The 14,196-nt window shown below is 35.8% G+C and overlaps 1 protein-coding gene across 4 annotated transcripts in view; it reads left to right on the plus strand.

The window, feature by feature from the left end:
* The window catches only part of LOC149800406 (folate receptor gamma-like), a 35,713-nt gene that overhangs the window by 13,504 nt on the left and 8,013 nt on the right, over nt 1-14,196 (plus strand). For all 4 annotated transcript variants that reach the window (XR_016421374.1, XR_016421373.1, XR_016421375.1 and 1 more), the window contains exon 5: nt 9,474-9,609. Coding sequence is in view for 1 of the 4 variants with exons in the window: in XM_089960045.1 (XP_089816171.1) it covers nt 9,474-9,609 (136 nt within the window). In the remaining 3 variants the exon portion in view is untranslated. The remainder of the gene's footprint in view (nt 1-9,473; nt 9,610-14,196) is intronic.

The raw sequence follows: 14,196 nt of genomic DNA on the forward strand, positions 1-14,196 counted from the left end.
ATATGAACTTAAGTTAAAAGTAAGAAATGGTCTTATCTTGAATTCCAGGAAATTCAGTTTTGCCACTAAGCATCTTTCCCTTGCAAGAACTCTTGTTACTGAAAGACTACTTATAGGTGTGGTTGGTGCTAAATGAAAATGCCTCAGACTTCCAGTAATGGCCATCTTGAAAGTCTTTATGTCTCCTAGATGGCTAGCTATATTGACATTCACAAAAAGACTTCTTATGATGTCTAGTCGAGTCATCCGTCACCTATTAGCAGTTGTTTTTTATCACTACTCTTAAACTACTTGAAGTCGCAAAGTGTGGTATTGAGTTTCTTAATAAAATACGTATGAAAACATTACATCATATATGGTTGCCTTGGTGGCCATCTTGAAAATCTTGTTGTCACCACATGCCTGAACTAAGTCATTTTTACTGATTATCATCTTATGACATGTCCTCATTGACATTGGATCCGTCATTATTTCCAATGTTGCCACAGTATTGAAAATCTTGTTATTAAGACTCCTGTGTTCATATTGATATAGGATTTGAACTATGATACAATACATAGATTGTTGTTGTTGTTATTGTTTTAGGGTTTAACGCCATTTTTCAGCACAAGACAGGCTATACATGGTGGCCAGTATTAATGGTGGAGGAAGAACCTGGGAACCCCCCGGAAAGAACCACAGACCCACGAGAAGCTACCGGCAAGCTTTCTCACATATCCACATTGGCCGAGCCCGAGACTCAAACCTACGCAGACAGCGGTGAGATGGCAGTGATCCATGATGGAGAGCACTTTAGACCACTCGGCCACTCCGGGCCCCTCAGTACATAGACTTGTGATATGTGGATGGGTCCTGATCTAACACCCAAACTGGATGCCAGGAATCCATCTCTAAAACCACAGTATTACTCCACTGGGACAGATTTAGCAATGGTCTGATTTTGGTGGAATTTTGCCTATTTTTCACCTCAAATCATCCATTAAGATCACTTCTTTGAAATTTCAATTTTCCACTGATATCAAATATTATATAAACAGAGTACAATTTGACCACTGCTAAATCAAGATCACTGAAATGCTTGCAATGTCTGATTGTAATTCTTTAATGAAAGCATACTTGAGCACTCGTATCACAAAAGCAACTAAATATTTGCCAGTCAGAATTCATGTCAGCTTGGTGAAAAGATTCACCTATGAAAGTTCAAGATGGGAAAACAAATGGCTTGTAAGGATATTACCTCAGTGAAAACACAACATGTGCTTCAGAAATTCTGTGCATAATATGCAAGGCATAAAGATTGGATGATTGCCTCGCCTTTACAATGCTTCATTATGTTACAGGGCAGGAAAGATTATTGTGATAAGCATGTTTTGTCCAAAAAGCACACTGAATCAGTGAGATTTAATGCATGGATTGAAATATATAGAGGATATTACCTGATACATTTCATCATGTAGTAAAGAAAATGATATTTTAATGAGGGGTAAAGCCACAAATTAAAATACACAATTTTTATACTACAAAATGAAATATATCTGGTATATTTTCATTTTATTATATGCTAGAGTTACTCCTAAATCACAGCTTATAAGATTAATTCACTCTTCAGTACACCACCCATACCCCTCCTCTTTTGTGTGTGTGTGTTTGGGATTTTTAACATAGCTATACTAATTTATCAGTCATATCATTACGATGTATGCAGTGTGGGAGTTTATAGTTATGTCTAGCACTGGGGCATCATCATGCAGACATGTATTATGATGTCCCACCCAATCACATTATCCTGACACCAGGCCGACCAGTCCCACCCAATCTCATTATCCTGACACCAGGCCGACCAGTCCCACCCAGTCACATTATCCTGACACCAGGCCGACCAGTCCCACCCAGTCACATTATCCTGACACCAGGCCGACCAGTCCCACCCAATCACATTATCCTGACACTAGGCCTACCAGTCCTAACACTAACCTCTTAATGCTGAGTGCCTAGCAAGGCAGCTGTTAGTACCATTTTTTATAAGTCTTTGGTATGACTTGGGGGGGGGGGTTCGAACCTGCGACCTGCTGCATCTGAGGCAAACGCTCTAACCACTAGGTCACCAGAGCGCTTTCCTCTTTTTTGGTAAATTTACCACACTTTCATTGTGACTTGCGTGAGTGGTATTATTGGGAAGAACTAATTTCTTGCAGTGAATTATATTACTGACATTTTGTCATTATTTTGCTCTGCCAGACCACACTGCAAGTCCGCTTCATCAATGATTCATAGCTGGTTTATCATTATTGTCAAGGTAGTAATGGGAAATAACTTCATAGTATCATAGACTTAAGATTTTTTCAGCAAAAAAATAATATCCCAAACGAATTTCCACTTGGCAAGCAGCAAGTCACAATGCTAGCTTCTAGACTACGAGCCATTTGTAGAAATATATATGAATCACTTATTGTTATTATTGCAACAAATATTTAATTACACGGTCAGTGGATAGACAAGATTTCAGTATATATAGTAATGTAGCTGCATGCCCTTTCTGTCAGCCTTAACTTTCTTAGTTCAGATCGGAGGGTTGAGTGGTTCTCTTGAACAACCATGCTTTGTTGCCAACAGTAGTATACTTTTCTTTGGTTAACCAAAGAGTCATCACTCATTTGCTCTCTTTCATAGACAGATTGAGAATAGCATGATCCTGTTCATGTCCTCCACCACTATTTGAAACGCAGAAAGACATGTTATGGTACATGCAAATGCCGCTTCCTTCTGGCAAGAGCCAGGATACAGGAAATCACTCCTTGCTTTGTGGCTGAAGTGGGTTATGCAATATGCGTACAATAACATTTCAACAGATAAGTGTTGCCTCACAAAGATTACAGCTCAGAAGCTTCCATTCATCTGTGTAATCCTTGCCTTTGATTGTAACGTTTCAGTCAGAAGCTTCCAGTCATCTGTGTAATCCTTGCCTTCGATTGTAATGTTTCAGTCAGAAGCTTCCAGTCATCTGTGTAATCCTTGCCTTTGATTGTAACATTTCAGTCAGAAGCTTCCAGTCATCTGTGTAATCCTTGCCTTCGGTTGTAACATTTCAGTCAGAAGCTTCCAGTCATCTTGTAATCCTTGCTTTGATTGTAACATTTCAGTCAGAAGCTTCCAGTCATCTGTGTAATCCTTGCCTTCGATTGTAATGTTTCAGTCAGAAGCTTCCAGTCATCTGTGTAATCCTTGCCTTTGATTGTAATGTTTCAGTCAGAAGCTTCCAGTCATCAGTGTAATCCTTGCCTTTGTATGTAATGTTTCATTGAGAAGCTTCCAGTCATCTGTGTAATTCTTGCCTTTGATTGTAACGTTTCAGTCAGAAGCTTCCAGTCATCTGTGTAATCCTTGCCTTTGATTGTAACGTTTCAGTCAGAATCTTCCAGTCAACTGGGTAATCCTTGCCTTTGTATGTAATGTTTCAGTCTAAGATATACAGTAATAGAAGCTGTTGACTGGTATGCAGAGTCCAACTTCTGAAATTTATATCTCAGAGATTTATTGTTGCAGAGGAAACCTTGCATCTTTTTGGTCTGGTGGCAGCAGCACAGAGGGCCACCAAACCCAACTATATCAATAAAACTCAGCCCATTAGCTTCACTGGATTTGCCAGTAAAATTTTGTAAATAAGAAGATTTCAATGTCCAACTTCTTGACCATATGCAAGGGTCACAGGTAAATAACCCCAGGATGTATTGCTTATGTAATTCAGAGAACAAGTTGTTGTTCACATGGAAAGTTAACCATCATTCCCTAGAAAGATACTCAAGTAAGGGTCAGATGCTCAGCATCCCATCCTCCTATTACTTATTCTTCTAATGTATTGTGATTGGGGAATGTATTCAAAGGAGAAAGCAAATTTTTAAGTAAATTATGTTTCTCCGAGAATACTTACCAAATCATGTTACTTTAAAACCCTCCCAACTGTGCCACCATGCGAGCAATCTCATTAGCAAATTGCTCAGCTAAAAACTAGCAACACCTGGCAGTGGCAAGTTGAAGTATTGGGCAAGAGTTATTGTTCTTTGTCTACATGAGATAGACAAGAAAAGACAATATTTGTCTTTTAGTAGGGCTGGATTTGTGAGGTATCAGGCTCCTAATGTAATGTAGTCTTCTCAGTGAGACGTAATTTACTTACATTTGCGTTCAACAACAAAAACAACAAGTTACCGTTGCCTTTTGTATAAATGTTGTTACCATTGCTTAATAAATTGTGTTACCATTGCATTATGTATAAATCATATTACCAGGGATCGTCCTGAGCTTCGCTAATTTCGCAAATTGCGATTTTTTTTCCTTATTGGCGACAAAAATACCCCATCTGGCGATTTTTTTTGACGACATACGTTTTGGTTATTTAATTAGTACATACAATCATGGATTTGGACTGGATAAATTAAAAGGAAGAACGAAAGGAAGCCACCAACTTGACTAAGCAATGCATTGGAATCAATCTGTTACACAAACGATCCTTTGTTCGTATTGACAACCCCATCTTTACAGTGCATTGTTACATCATAATCTGCTTATGCTGACATCTGGGCTGAGTACTGTATGCTGTGATACTGTCAATCATGCTACTGAATTATACCTACAACTGACCGACTTCTGAAGACGCAAATAGAACAGATACAATTAATTGAATGGCTAATCCTTCTGTTGTTTTTTTTTTTTTTTTTTTTAGTTTTTTTTTTAGTTTTTTTTTTTTTTACATATACCAATACAATAGTTTTGCTGAACCTTCATAGAAAACTGATAACCTTTGAAGTACTGACTACTGCGTATAAATACGAAGCAAATGGAAAAAATCTCAATCACAATTATATCTGTCGCCAGTGCAGCATTTTACTCATTGATCTTTTCCTTTTGCCATCACTCTGTGTTACGGCTGCAGAGACTTAAACTCCGCAACAAAAAATAGCAAAAAAAACACCAAAAACAAAACAGTTTTGCATAATTAATAATAATTATTTATTTCTCAAAATACAGAAGTGAAAGAATCCCTAAATTTGGTGTGAATTTATGTTTATATATACGGTCCAATATTGCCAGGTGTTGACTCATGTAAGTTTCATTCGTGGGAATGGAGATCCAATTTTGCTTGTCGAGAAAATTTATACAGCATTCAGTGATCATTCTTGGGATTTAGGAAGCAATTCACTACAAGCTTTGTGAAGCTAGCCATGGGGGGGGGGGGGCTGCTGAGAGACTACTGGTGTCACCTGTCAGCACTGTACACTGTGAACGTGGATTCAGTAAGATGAACCTCATAAAAACTGACATCAGAAATAAACTCTGCATCTCATCTCTCGAGAATTTAATGAGAATCAGCATGTACAGATGTGAAAAATTAGACTTTGAAACTACATTCAACAAGTGGGCAGCCCTAAAATCGCGACAGATCTTCATGTAACATTTTGTAACATTTTGTTAATGCTTGTTGTAATTAGAGTATTAACTAACCCATCTTTTCTAATTTTCATTGCCTGCTACATTTAATAGACTAAATTAACACTTGAAAAAATGTACACTACTTGTTTTGGCGACACTTTTTGAAAATTGGCGACAAAATATTGAGATTGGCGGTTTTTTTTTGGCGACAGCTTTTTAAAAGCCAGGACCATCCCTGTATTACCATTGCATTATGTATAAATCATATTACCATTCCATTATGTATAAATCATATTACCATTGCATTATGTATAAATCATATTACCATTGCATTATGTATAAATCATATTACCATTGCATTATGTATAAATCATATTACCATTGCATTATGTATAAATCGTGTTACCATTGGTTATTATTGTATAAATGTTATTACTATTTCCAAAGGTAAGATAGTAATAAATTGATTTTTAGCTTCTTGTTACAGATTTGTTGTTATGTAACTGTTGTAATGAGTTTATCTACTGCCAAAACACAATGGCTGTTTAACGGATTTTGTTGTATTATGGTAGAAGCCAAAAATATGAAAAATTCTTAGGGTCATTGGGATATGTTTTTCTTTTTCTGTGGATTATCAACTTTTTCTTCTATAAAATTCATAACTTTAAAACTAATAGCACATGTACCTTAAAGAGAAGATGAGTTAGTCAAATTAACTTTGTTTTAAATGTAAAAGAGAGGTGCAACCTATGGGCAGAATTGCAGTTAGTAAATGTATTAAGTATTATACTTGTCTAATGCCTGTGTCATATTTCAGGTGGACATGTTTTAAGTATTATACTTGTCTTATACCAGTGTCATATTTCAGGTGGACATGTATTAAGTATTATACTTGTCTAATGCCTGTGTCATATTTCAGGTGGACATGTTTTAAGTATTATACTTGTCTTATACCAGTGTCATATTTCAGGTGGACATGTATTAAGTATTATACTTGTCTTATGCCTGTGTCATATTTCAGGTGGAAATGTATTAAGTATTATACTTGTCTTATACCAGTGTCATATTTCAGGTGGACATGTATTAAGTATTATACTTGTCTTATACCAGTGTCGTTTTTCAGTTGGACATGTATTAAGTATTATACTTGTCTTATACCAGTGTCATATTTCAGGTGGACATGTTTTAAGTATTATACTTGTCTTATACCTGTGTCATTTTTCAGGTATACATGTATTAAGCATTATACTTGTCTTATACCTGTGTCATTTTTCAGTTGGACATGTATTAAGTATTATACTTGTCTTATACCAGTGTCATTTTTCAGTTGGACATGTATTAAGTATTTTACTTGTCTAATGCCTGTGTCATATTTCAGGTGGACATGTTTTAAGTATTATACTTGTCTTATACCAGTGTCATATTTCAGGTGGAAATGTATTAAGTATTATACTTGTCTTATACCAGTGTCATATTTCAGGTGGACATGTATTAAGTATTATACTTGTCTTATACCAGTGTCGTTTTTCAATTGGACATGTATTAAGTATTTTACTTGTCTTATACCCGTGTCATTTTTCAGGTATACATGTATTAAGCATTATACTTGTCTTATACCTGTGTCATTTTTCTGGTGGACATGTATTAAGTATTATACTTCTCTTATACCAGTGTCATTTTTCAGGTGGACATGTATTAAGTATTATACTTGTCTTATACCAGTATCATATTTCAGGTGGACATGTATTAAGTATTATACTTGTCTTATGCCTGTGTCATATTTCAGGTGGACATGTATTAAGTATTATACTTGTCTTATGCCTATGCCATTTTTCAGGTGGACATGTATTAAGTATTATACTTGTCTTATGCCTGTGTCATTTTTCAGGTGGACATGTTTTAAGTTTTATACATGTCTTATGCCTGTGTCATTTTTCAGGTGGACATGTATTAAGTATTATACTTGTCTTATGCCTGTGTCATATTTCAGGTGGACATATGTTAAGTATTATACTTGTCTTATACCTGTGTCATTTTTCAGGTGGACATGTTTTAAGTTTTATACATGTCTTATGCCTGTGTCATTTTTCAGGTGGACATGTATTAAGTATTATACTTGTCTTATGCCTGTGTCATTTTTCAGGTGGACATGTTTTAAGTTTTATACATGTCTTATGCCTGTGTCATTTTTCAGGTGGACATGTATTAAGTATTATACTTGTCTTATGCCTGTGTCATTTTTCAGGTGGACATGTTTTAAGTTTTATACATGTCTTATGCCTGTGTCATATTTCAGGTGGACATGTATTAAGTATTATACTTGTCTTATGCCTATGCCATTTTTCAGGTGGACATGTATTAAGTATTATACTTGTCTTATGCCTGTGTCGTTTTTCAGGTGGACATGTGTTAAGTATTATACAGTGGAACCCCGCTATAACGCGATGATCGGGGTCCATAAAATCGGATCGCGCTAAAAGCGGGGTCGCGTTAATGCGGGGTTTTACAATATTTAACTTTTTTTCCGAGAACATATACGTGTATACATGTACAATGATCAAAAGTCGGCTTATCATCAGATGAATATTAACTGGAATGCATTAATTAAGATATATTCAAAATAGTCGATGGCTAATATATTTATAGGTTATTACTGTGCATTAAAAACATTTACTAATTTTTATTTGTTTGAACGATAATACAGATTGACCGATAATACCAGACTATCGCTATATCATGAAAAGTGTATCAACACCGTATGCTACCGTGCCGTCGTGGCATGCAGTTCATCCATAATGGATGTAAGTTCATTGAAAATCGTACAGATTTAAAATATTCAATAATTTTGTAATAGTCTGAATTCGTCGTGTAAAATATAGGATGAACAAAATATGGAAACCATTTACTTGCCGTCTGATCTCGTACGGTCATTGCATGCAGCTATTCCCGGGTCTACATACGGTGTCTGTATTGGATATTATTTACTTTCAACTGTTTGTTGTTTGATCACACCGCCAAGCACAGCATACATGTTGGCGGCTTTCGTCCTTTGATGTTTATTAAATTGTGCGACTCTTGTATCAACCACAGCTTTGTCTGCTGCTTGGCTGTGATTGCAGTTAAATAAGAAGCCCATGTCGGCTATTGTTTGAGCAACGACTGTATACAGAATTCATGGAAGACAATCACAAAGACGATTTACTGGCTTTACTCATGGATCCGTAATAAGTAACACTTCCGATAATGTTTACTTCGGCTTAACAATTCAAAAATCTAATGAAACCAGTTTTCTCTTCTAGAGTAGAATGCGGAGCTTCACCACAACCTGTTCAAATTGATAAATTTCAGAAGCCAAGCGTTGTACACACTATTTCTCGTACGTTATATATATCGTATTATTTTAGAATTCATACACGATCACTTCTCCAAAATCACTTAAAGAACCTGGATAAATTGTTAAGTTCCGATCGTTTATTATTAAAAGTCATACGCGAATTCTTCCACCAAATTATAATAAACGTTTTACACACTATTTCTCGTACGTTAAACAAATATTTTCACGGTCCGATAAAAATACACGTAAATGAATTTCAAATTTCAGGAACCATGCCACGATCATATTATTTTAAAAGTCACAACTAATCTCATGCCCAAAATGAAGTTAATTTCTTGTTTTGTTTTTTTTTTTTACTTTTCTCCAAATTTTTTTTCTCCATGTGTGAATGAATATACAAAATTTCGGGAGCCATGCTACGACCGCGTTATATCCGAATTCGCGTTATGGCGGGGCGCGTTATAGCGGGGTTCCACTGTACTTGTCTTATACCAGTGTCATTTTTCAGTTGGACATGTATTAAGTATTATACTTGTCTTATGCCTGTGTCATTTTTCAGGTGGACATGTATTAAGTATTATACTTGTCTTATACCTGTGTCATATTTCAGGTGGACATGTATTAAGTATTATACTTGTCTTATACCTGTGTCATTTTTCAGGTGGACATGTATTAAGTATTATACTTGTCTTATGCCTGTGTCATTTTTCAGGTGAACATGAAGATCAGAAATGAGAAGTTTATGCATGTTCCTCTGTGTGAAACTGAATGCAACGAATGGTGGGAAGACTGCAAGGATGATTTTACATGCTTGAAAAATTGGGGACGTGGATTCATATGGAAAAATGGTATTTAAATTCCTTCAGTTATTCTTATGCTTTCCTTTTTATGCCTGTGTCTTTTTATGATGTTCATCCATCTGTCCATCTGCTTCCTTTTCTTCTGCATATTTGAGTTTTCTACCGTATACTGCTAGCAGTCTTAGTGGATAGCTTACGCTTGATCAGAGGTCAAGATCATTGTGACTGTAAGAAAAGAAATGGTCTGTGCACAATAACATTGCTTTTACATCACCGACCTAGACCAGACTTTGTGGATTGCATGCATTTGAAGTATGGAAGAAGTCTGTTGACTTTATGGTTATAAGGTCAAGGTCAAGGTTACTGACTGAAAGAAGAAAAATGGTTTCCACGCAATAACATTTTCTACTTCACAGACAAGGACCAATAAGAAATAAGCATATCAGTTTTTAGAGTGTAACTTCATTAGTCAGATTCACTGACTAAAAATTTAAAAAGTGGTTTCTGCACAAAAATTTAAGTTCTTGACTGTGTACCCTGACTATGCACCTTCACATAGTTTATGTACCTTCACCAAGTTTGGGGTTGATTTGCACATTGGATAAGAAAGACACCTGTTGATTTTGGGGTCAAAAGGTCAAAGATTAAGGTCAGTAGGACTGAAAACTTAGATCGTTTCTACATAAGAACCTAAACTGCATACCTGGAGCAAAGTTTGAATGTATTTTAATATAAATGTTTGATACAGTGATTTGTGGTCATAAGGTCAGTGGTCAGGGTCATTGAGGCTCAAATAAAAGTGAGTTTTTCAGATTAAATTTTGTTCTAGAGGAATTTTCTTGACCAAACTTTGTTGCATTCTTGCACTTAGAAAAATTACAAAACCTGTGGGGTCTAAACGTCAAAGATCACAGTCGTGGTAAATCTAATAAGAGATCAATGGTTTCCACACATTTAGTTCAACGCCACATACCTTGATGAAAAGTCCAGGTCATTGAGACCTATTGGTCAATACTGTCTGGAATCAGCCATGCCCAACAAGTACCAACATTGAGGACTATTAGACTTGGTGAATGTAAGTAGATGGATGATAGGGCTTCGAGAATTTCTGAACAATGTCAGTTTTCCAAACCCAAAACCCCTTCAGGATTCCTCATGCAATTTCTCCATTGAGGATTTTTGCAAATGCATGAATATGGAATCCTTGCTTTTGAAGCCGACATTGCTGTGTTGTATCACTGGTGCCCTGGTCAGTACTGTTTTGAACTTTTCCATTGCAATAGTTTTTCTTAAATGGCTAGCTTGTACACCTTGGGAATTGTGTTAATGTTAATTGTGTTTGCCAGATTTTATTTCCATTCATGACAAAATCTCTGCTCAGTTCACTGCCAGAATTAATTTCCATTCATGACAAGATCTCTACTCAGTTCACTGCCAGAATTTATTTCCATTCATGGCAAGATCTCTGCTCAGTTCACTGCCAGAATTTATTTCTATTCATGGCAAGATCTCTGCTCAGTTCACAGCCAGATTTTATTTCCATTCATGACAAGATCTCTGCTCAGTTCACCGCCAGAATTTATTTCCATTCATGGCATGATCTCTGCTCAGTTCACTGCCAGGTTTTATTTCCATTCATGACAAGATCTCTGTTCAGTTCGCCGACAGAATTTATTTCTATTCATGGCAAGATCTCTGCTCAGTTCACTGCCAGAATTTATTTCCATTCATGGCAAGATCTCTGCTCAGTTCACTGCCAGATTTTATTTCCATTCATGGCAAGATCTATGCTCAGTTCACCGCCAGAATTTATTTCCATTCATGGCAAGATCTCTGCTCAGTTCACCACCAGATTTTATTTCCATTCATGGCAAGATCTCTGCTCAGTTCACTGCCAGATCTTATTTCCATTCATGGCAAGATCTATACTCAATTCATCGCCATAATTTCTAACTTTCAGTTCTTTATTTACATTAACATTGTCATTGATGAATGCCACCGACACACCAGTGAAATGATTTCCTCTTTCTCTGCAATTTTTCAGCCAGGATTTTTTCAGTGGCTCCTTGCAGTTGTAAAACTTAACATTGATGTCCATGTTGGACATTTGCAAGTTTCCAGTTCCTTGTTTGGGTTGAAATAAGCAATAACCCAGTTGCTCAACTAGATTAGATTGACTTTTCCATCTCAGCACAGCATTGGATTGCCTTGCATCTGTAATGTCAACAGGCAATTCATATATAATTCCAAGTGTAGCTTCTAAGTGATAATGCAAAATTAAGAAGTGCTTGTGAATTAGCTTTGATTCCTGTGAGTGCATGCAGTGCTTCGACAGTGGGATGTCCACATACTGGTCCATCTTTGTAAAGGCAGCATTGAATAAAACTGTGGTAGTTAACTTTGTTGTCCAGTGGCATAGTGACTTTTTTGGCATTGTATTAGCAGCAGGGAGGGTGAACCCTACAAAAGTTAGGAAGGTTTGTTCGTGAAAATAAAGCTTCCTTTGAAAAATGAAAACACAAGGTCAATAATGCCAAACTGATGCCTCTGACCAACCAAGATTTCTCTAACTGGGTTAGTTCATTTAGTTATTTTCTTTTTGACGTTTGTGTTTTCATTTTTTATGTGTGTTTCTTAACCCACCCTCCCACTCAATTTTTTCGTCACCCTCCCTGCTGATGTCTCTTAACCAAAAATATTATCAAGACCTACATGATATCACAACCGAGGATCATGTAAATTTATCATGATAAATCCATGTTGGGTAGCTTGCGCACATGAAAAGAAGTTTTTGAACTTAATTATATCGATATCCCTGAACACTAAGTCTGAGGAATGTTTTGCAGAGTATGTGTATCGACTGCATTAAACACAACTAAAATATTGCAGTTATGTCTGATCACTTTAGGTATTTGTGTATATTGCTGAGTAGCATAAATAAAGATTTTGTTTTTGTGTCTGCCTCGAGAAAATATCCGAGCTGGATTTGATTGTTTGCCTAGCGTCACTATACTATGCGATTATTAATAAGTCCATCAAGGTCATCTACAGATGGGACTTCATCAATATCACTGATAAAATTAATATCATTGCCGTCCTCGTCCAACAATTTTGCATTTTCATTAAAATCTGTACGCACATCATAGCATCTCTGATCATCTACGGAAGGTGCTCCTAAATATAACTTATCCCACTTGAGCCATCTCATTATCAGATTAAGCAACAATTGCGTCTTACCAGACCCAGATGGACCTATGATAATTGCTCTGATAGAATTTGGTAGAGCTGGATGATGCTTGATGGGCTCTTGCTTTCGCGTCAGAGAAATCAATGATATCCATGTTGTACAAATATAATAAATAATGTGGATTTATATTGTGTTCGATGCTGAGCATCTACCCACACAGGTTGATTAACAGCAATAATAACAAAAAATAAAAAGCACGCACTTACAGGCAGGCGAGTGAAATGTGGTACAAAAAATACACATCCTAGCATAGCCATAATTTTAAACTTTACACCTCCATACATATATCCACATCCAAGCATAACTATAATTTTAAACTTTACACCTCCATACATATATCCACATCCAAGCATAACCATAATTTTAAACTTTACACCTCCATACATATATCCACATCCAAGCATAACCATAATTTTAAACTTTACACCTCCATACATATATCCACATCCAAGCATAACCATAATTTTAAACTTTACACCTCTATACATATATCCACATCCAAGCATAACCATAATTTTAAACTTTACACCTCCATACATATATCCACATCCAAGCATAACCATAATTTTAAACTTTACACCTCTATACATATATCCACATCCAAGCATAACCATAATTTTAAACTTTACACCTCCATACATATATCCACATCCAAGTATAACCTTAATTTTAAACTTTACACCTCCATACAAACATATATCATTTTAAAACTTAGATTGTCTTGACAAAGAGGACGTCAGATGTCACACACACACACACACACAAAAACACATACATATTATGGGCCTTATAGACAATGCTCCAGTCAAAAGGTGGGTACAGTCATGGGTCACATTAATTATTTAGAAGTGAAGTTATATGTATCGTGCATTGTAAGATTTTATACTCAGTAGATACCATATTGCAATTTTAATGAGAGTATTGTAATAGATTCCATATATAATCAATTTACATATAACTTTAAATTCTTGAATAGTTTTATTTACTCCCAAAAGGCAGTGCTTGCTGTTTGCACAAATCTTATAGTTTTAGGAATTTTTCATTTTTACCTTTTTAGCTTGTATACCTTGCACACAAAAATTGTATCATCTATTTCCTTTGTCTTTAATCTTGAATGTATAAATAATTTGAAGGGTTTATCTTCCAATAGATTTTAACATTTGATAAACTTTATAATGTTTATAACTTAGTTTTAATTGATATTATGTTGCTAGAATCAAGCTAAAGTTAAATGCCATCCTTATATATATGTGTGTGTGTGTGTGTGTGTGTGTGTGTGTGTGTGTGTGTGTGTGTGTATACATGTATATATATACACACTTTTCTAACACTTGTTTTATACTAGTACTGTGAATGTTGATGAACTATACCAACCTATGTAGTCATTA

Source organism: Sinohyriopsis cumingii, chromosome 5, assembly GCF_028554795.1.
Source record: "Sinohyriopsis cumingii isolate HCF-2022 chromosome 5, ASM2855479v2, whole genome shotgun sequence".
NCBI classification, from domain to species: domain Eukaryota; kingdom Metazoa; phylum Mollusca; class Bivalvia; order Unionida; family Unionidae; genus Sinohyriopsis; species Sinohyriopsis cumingii.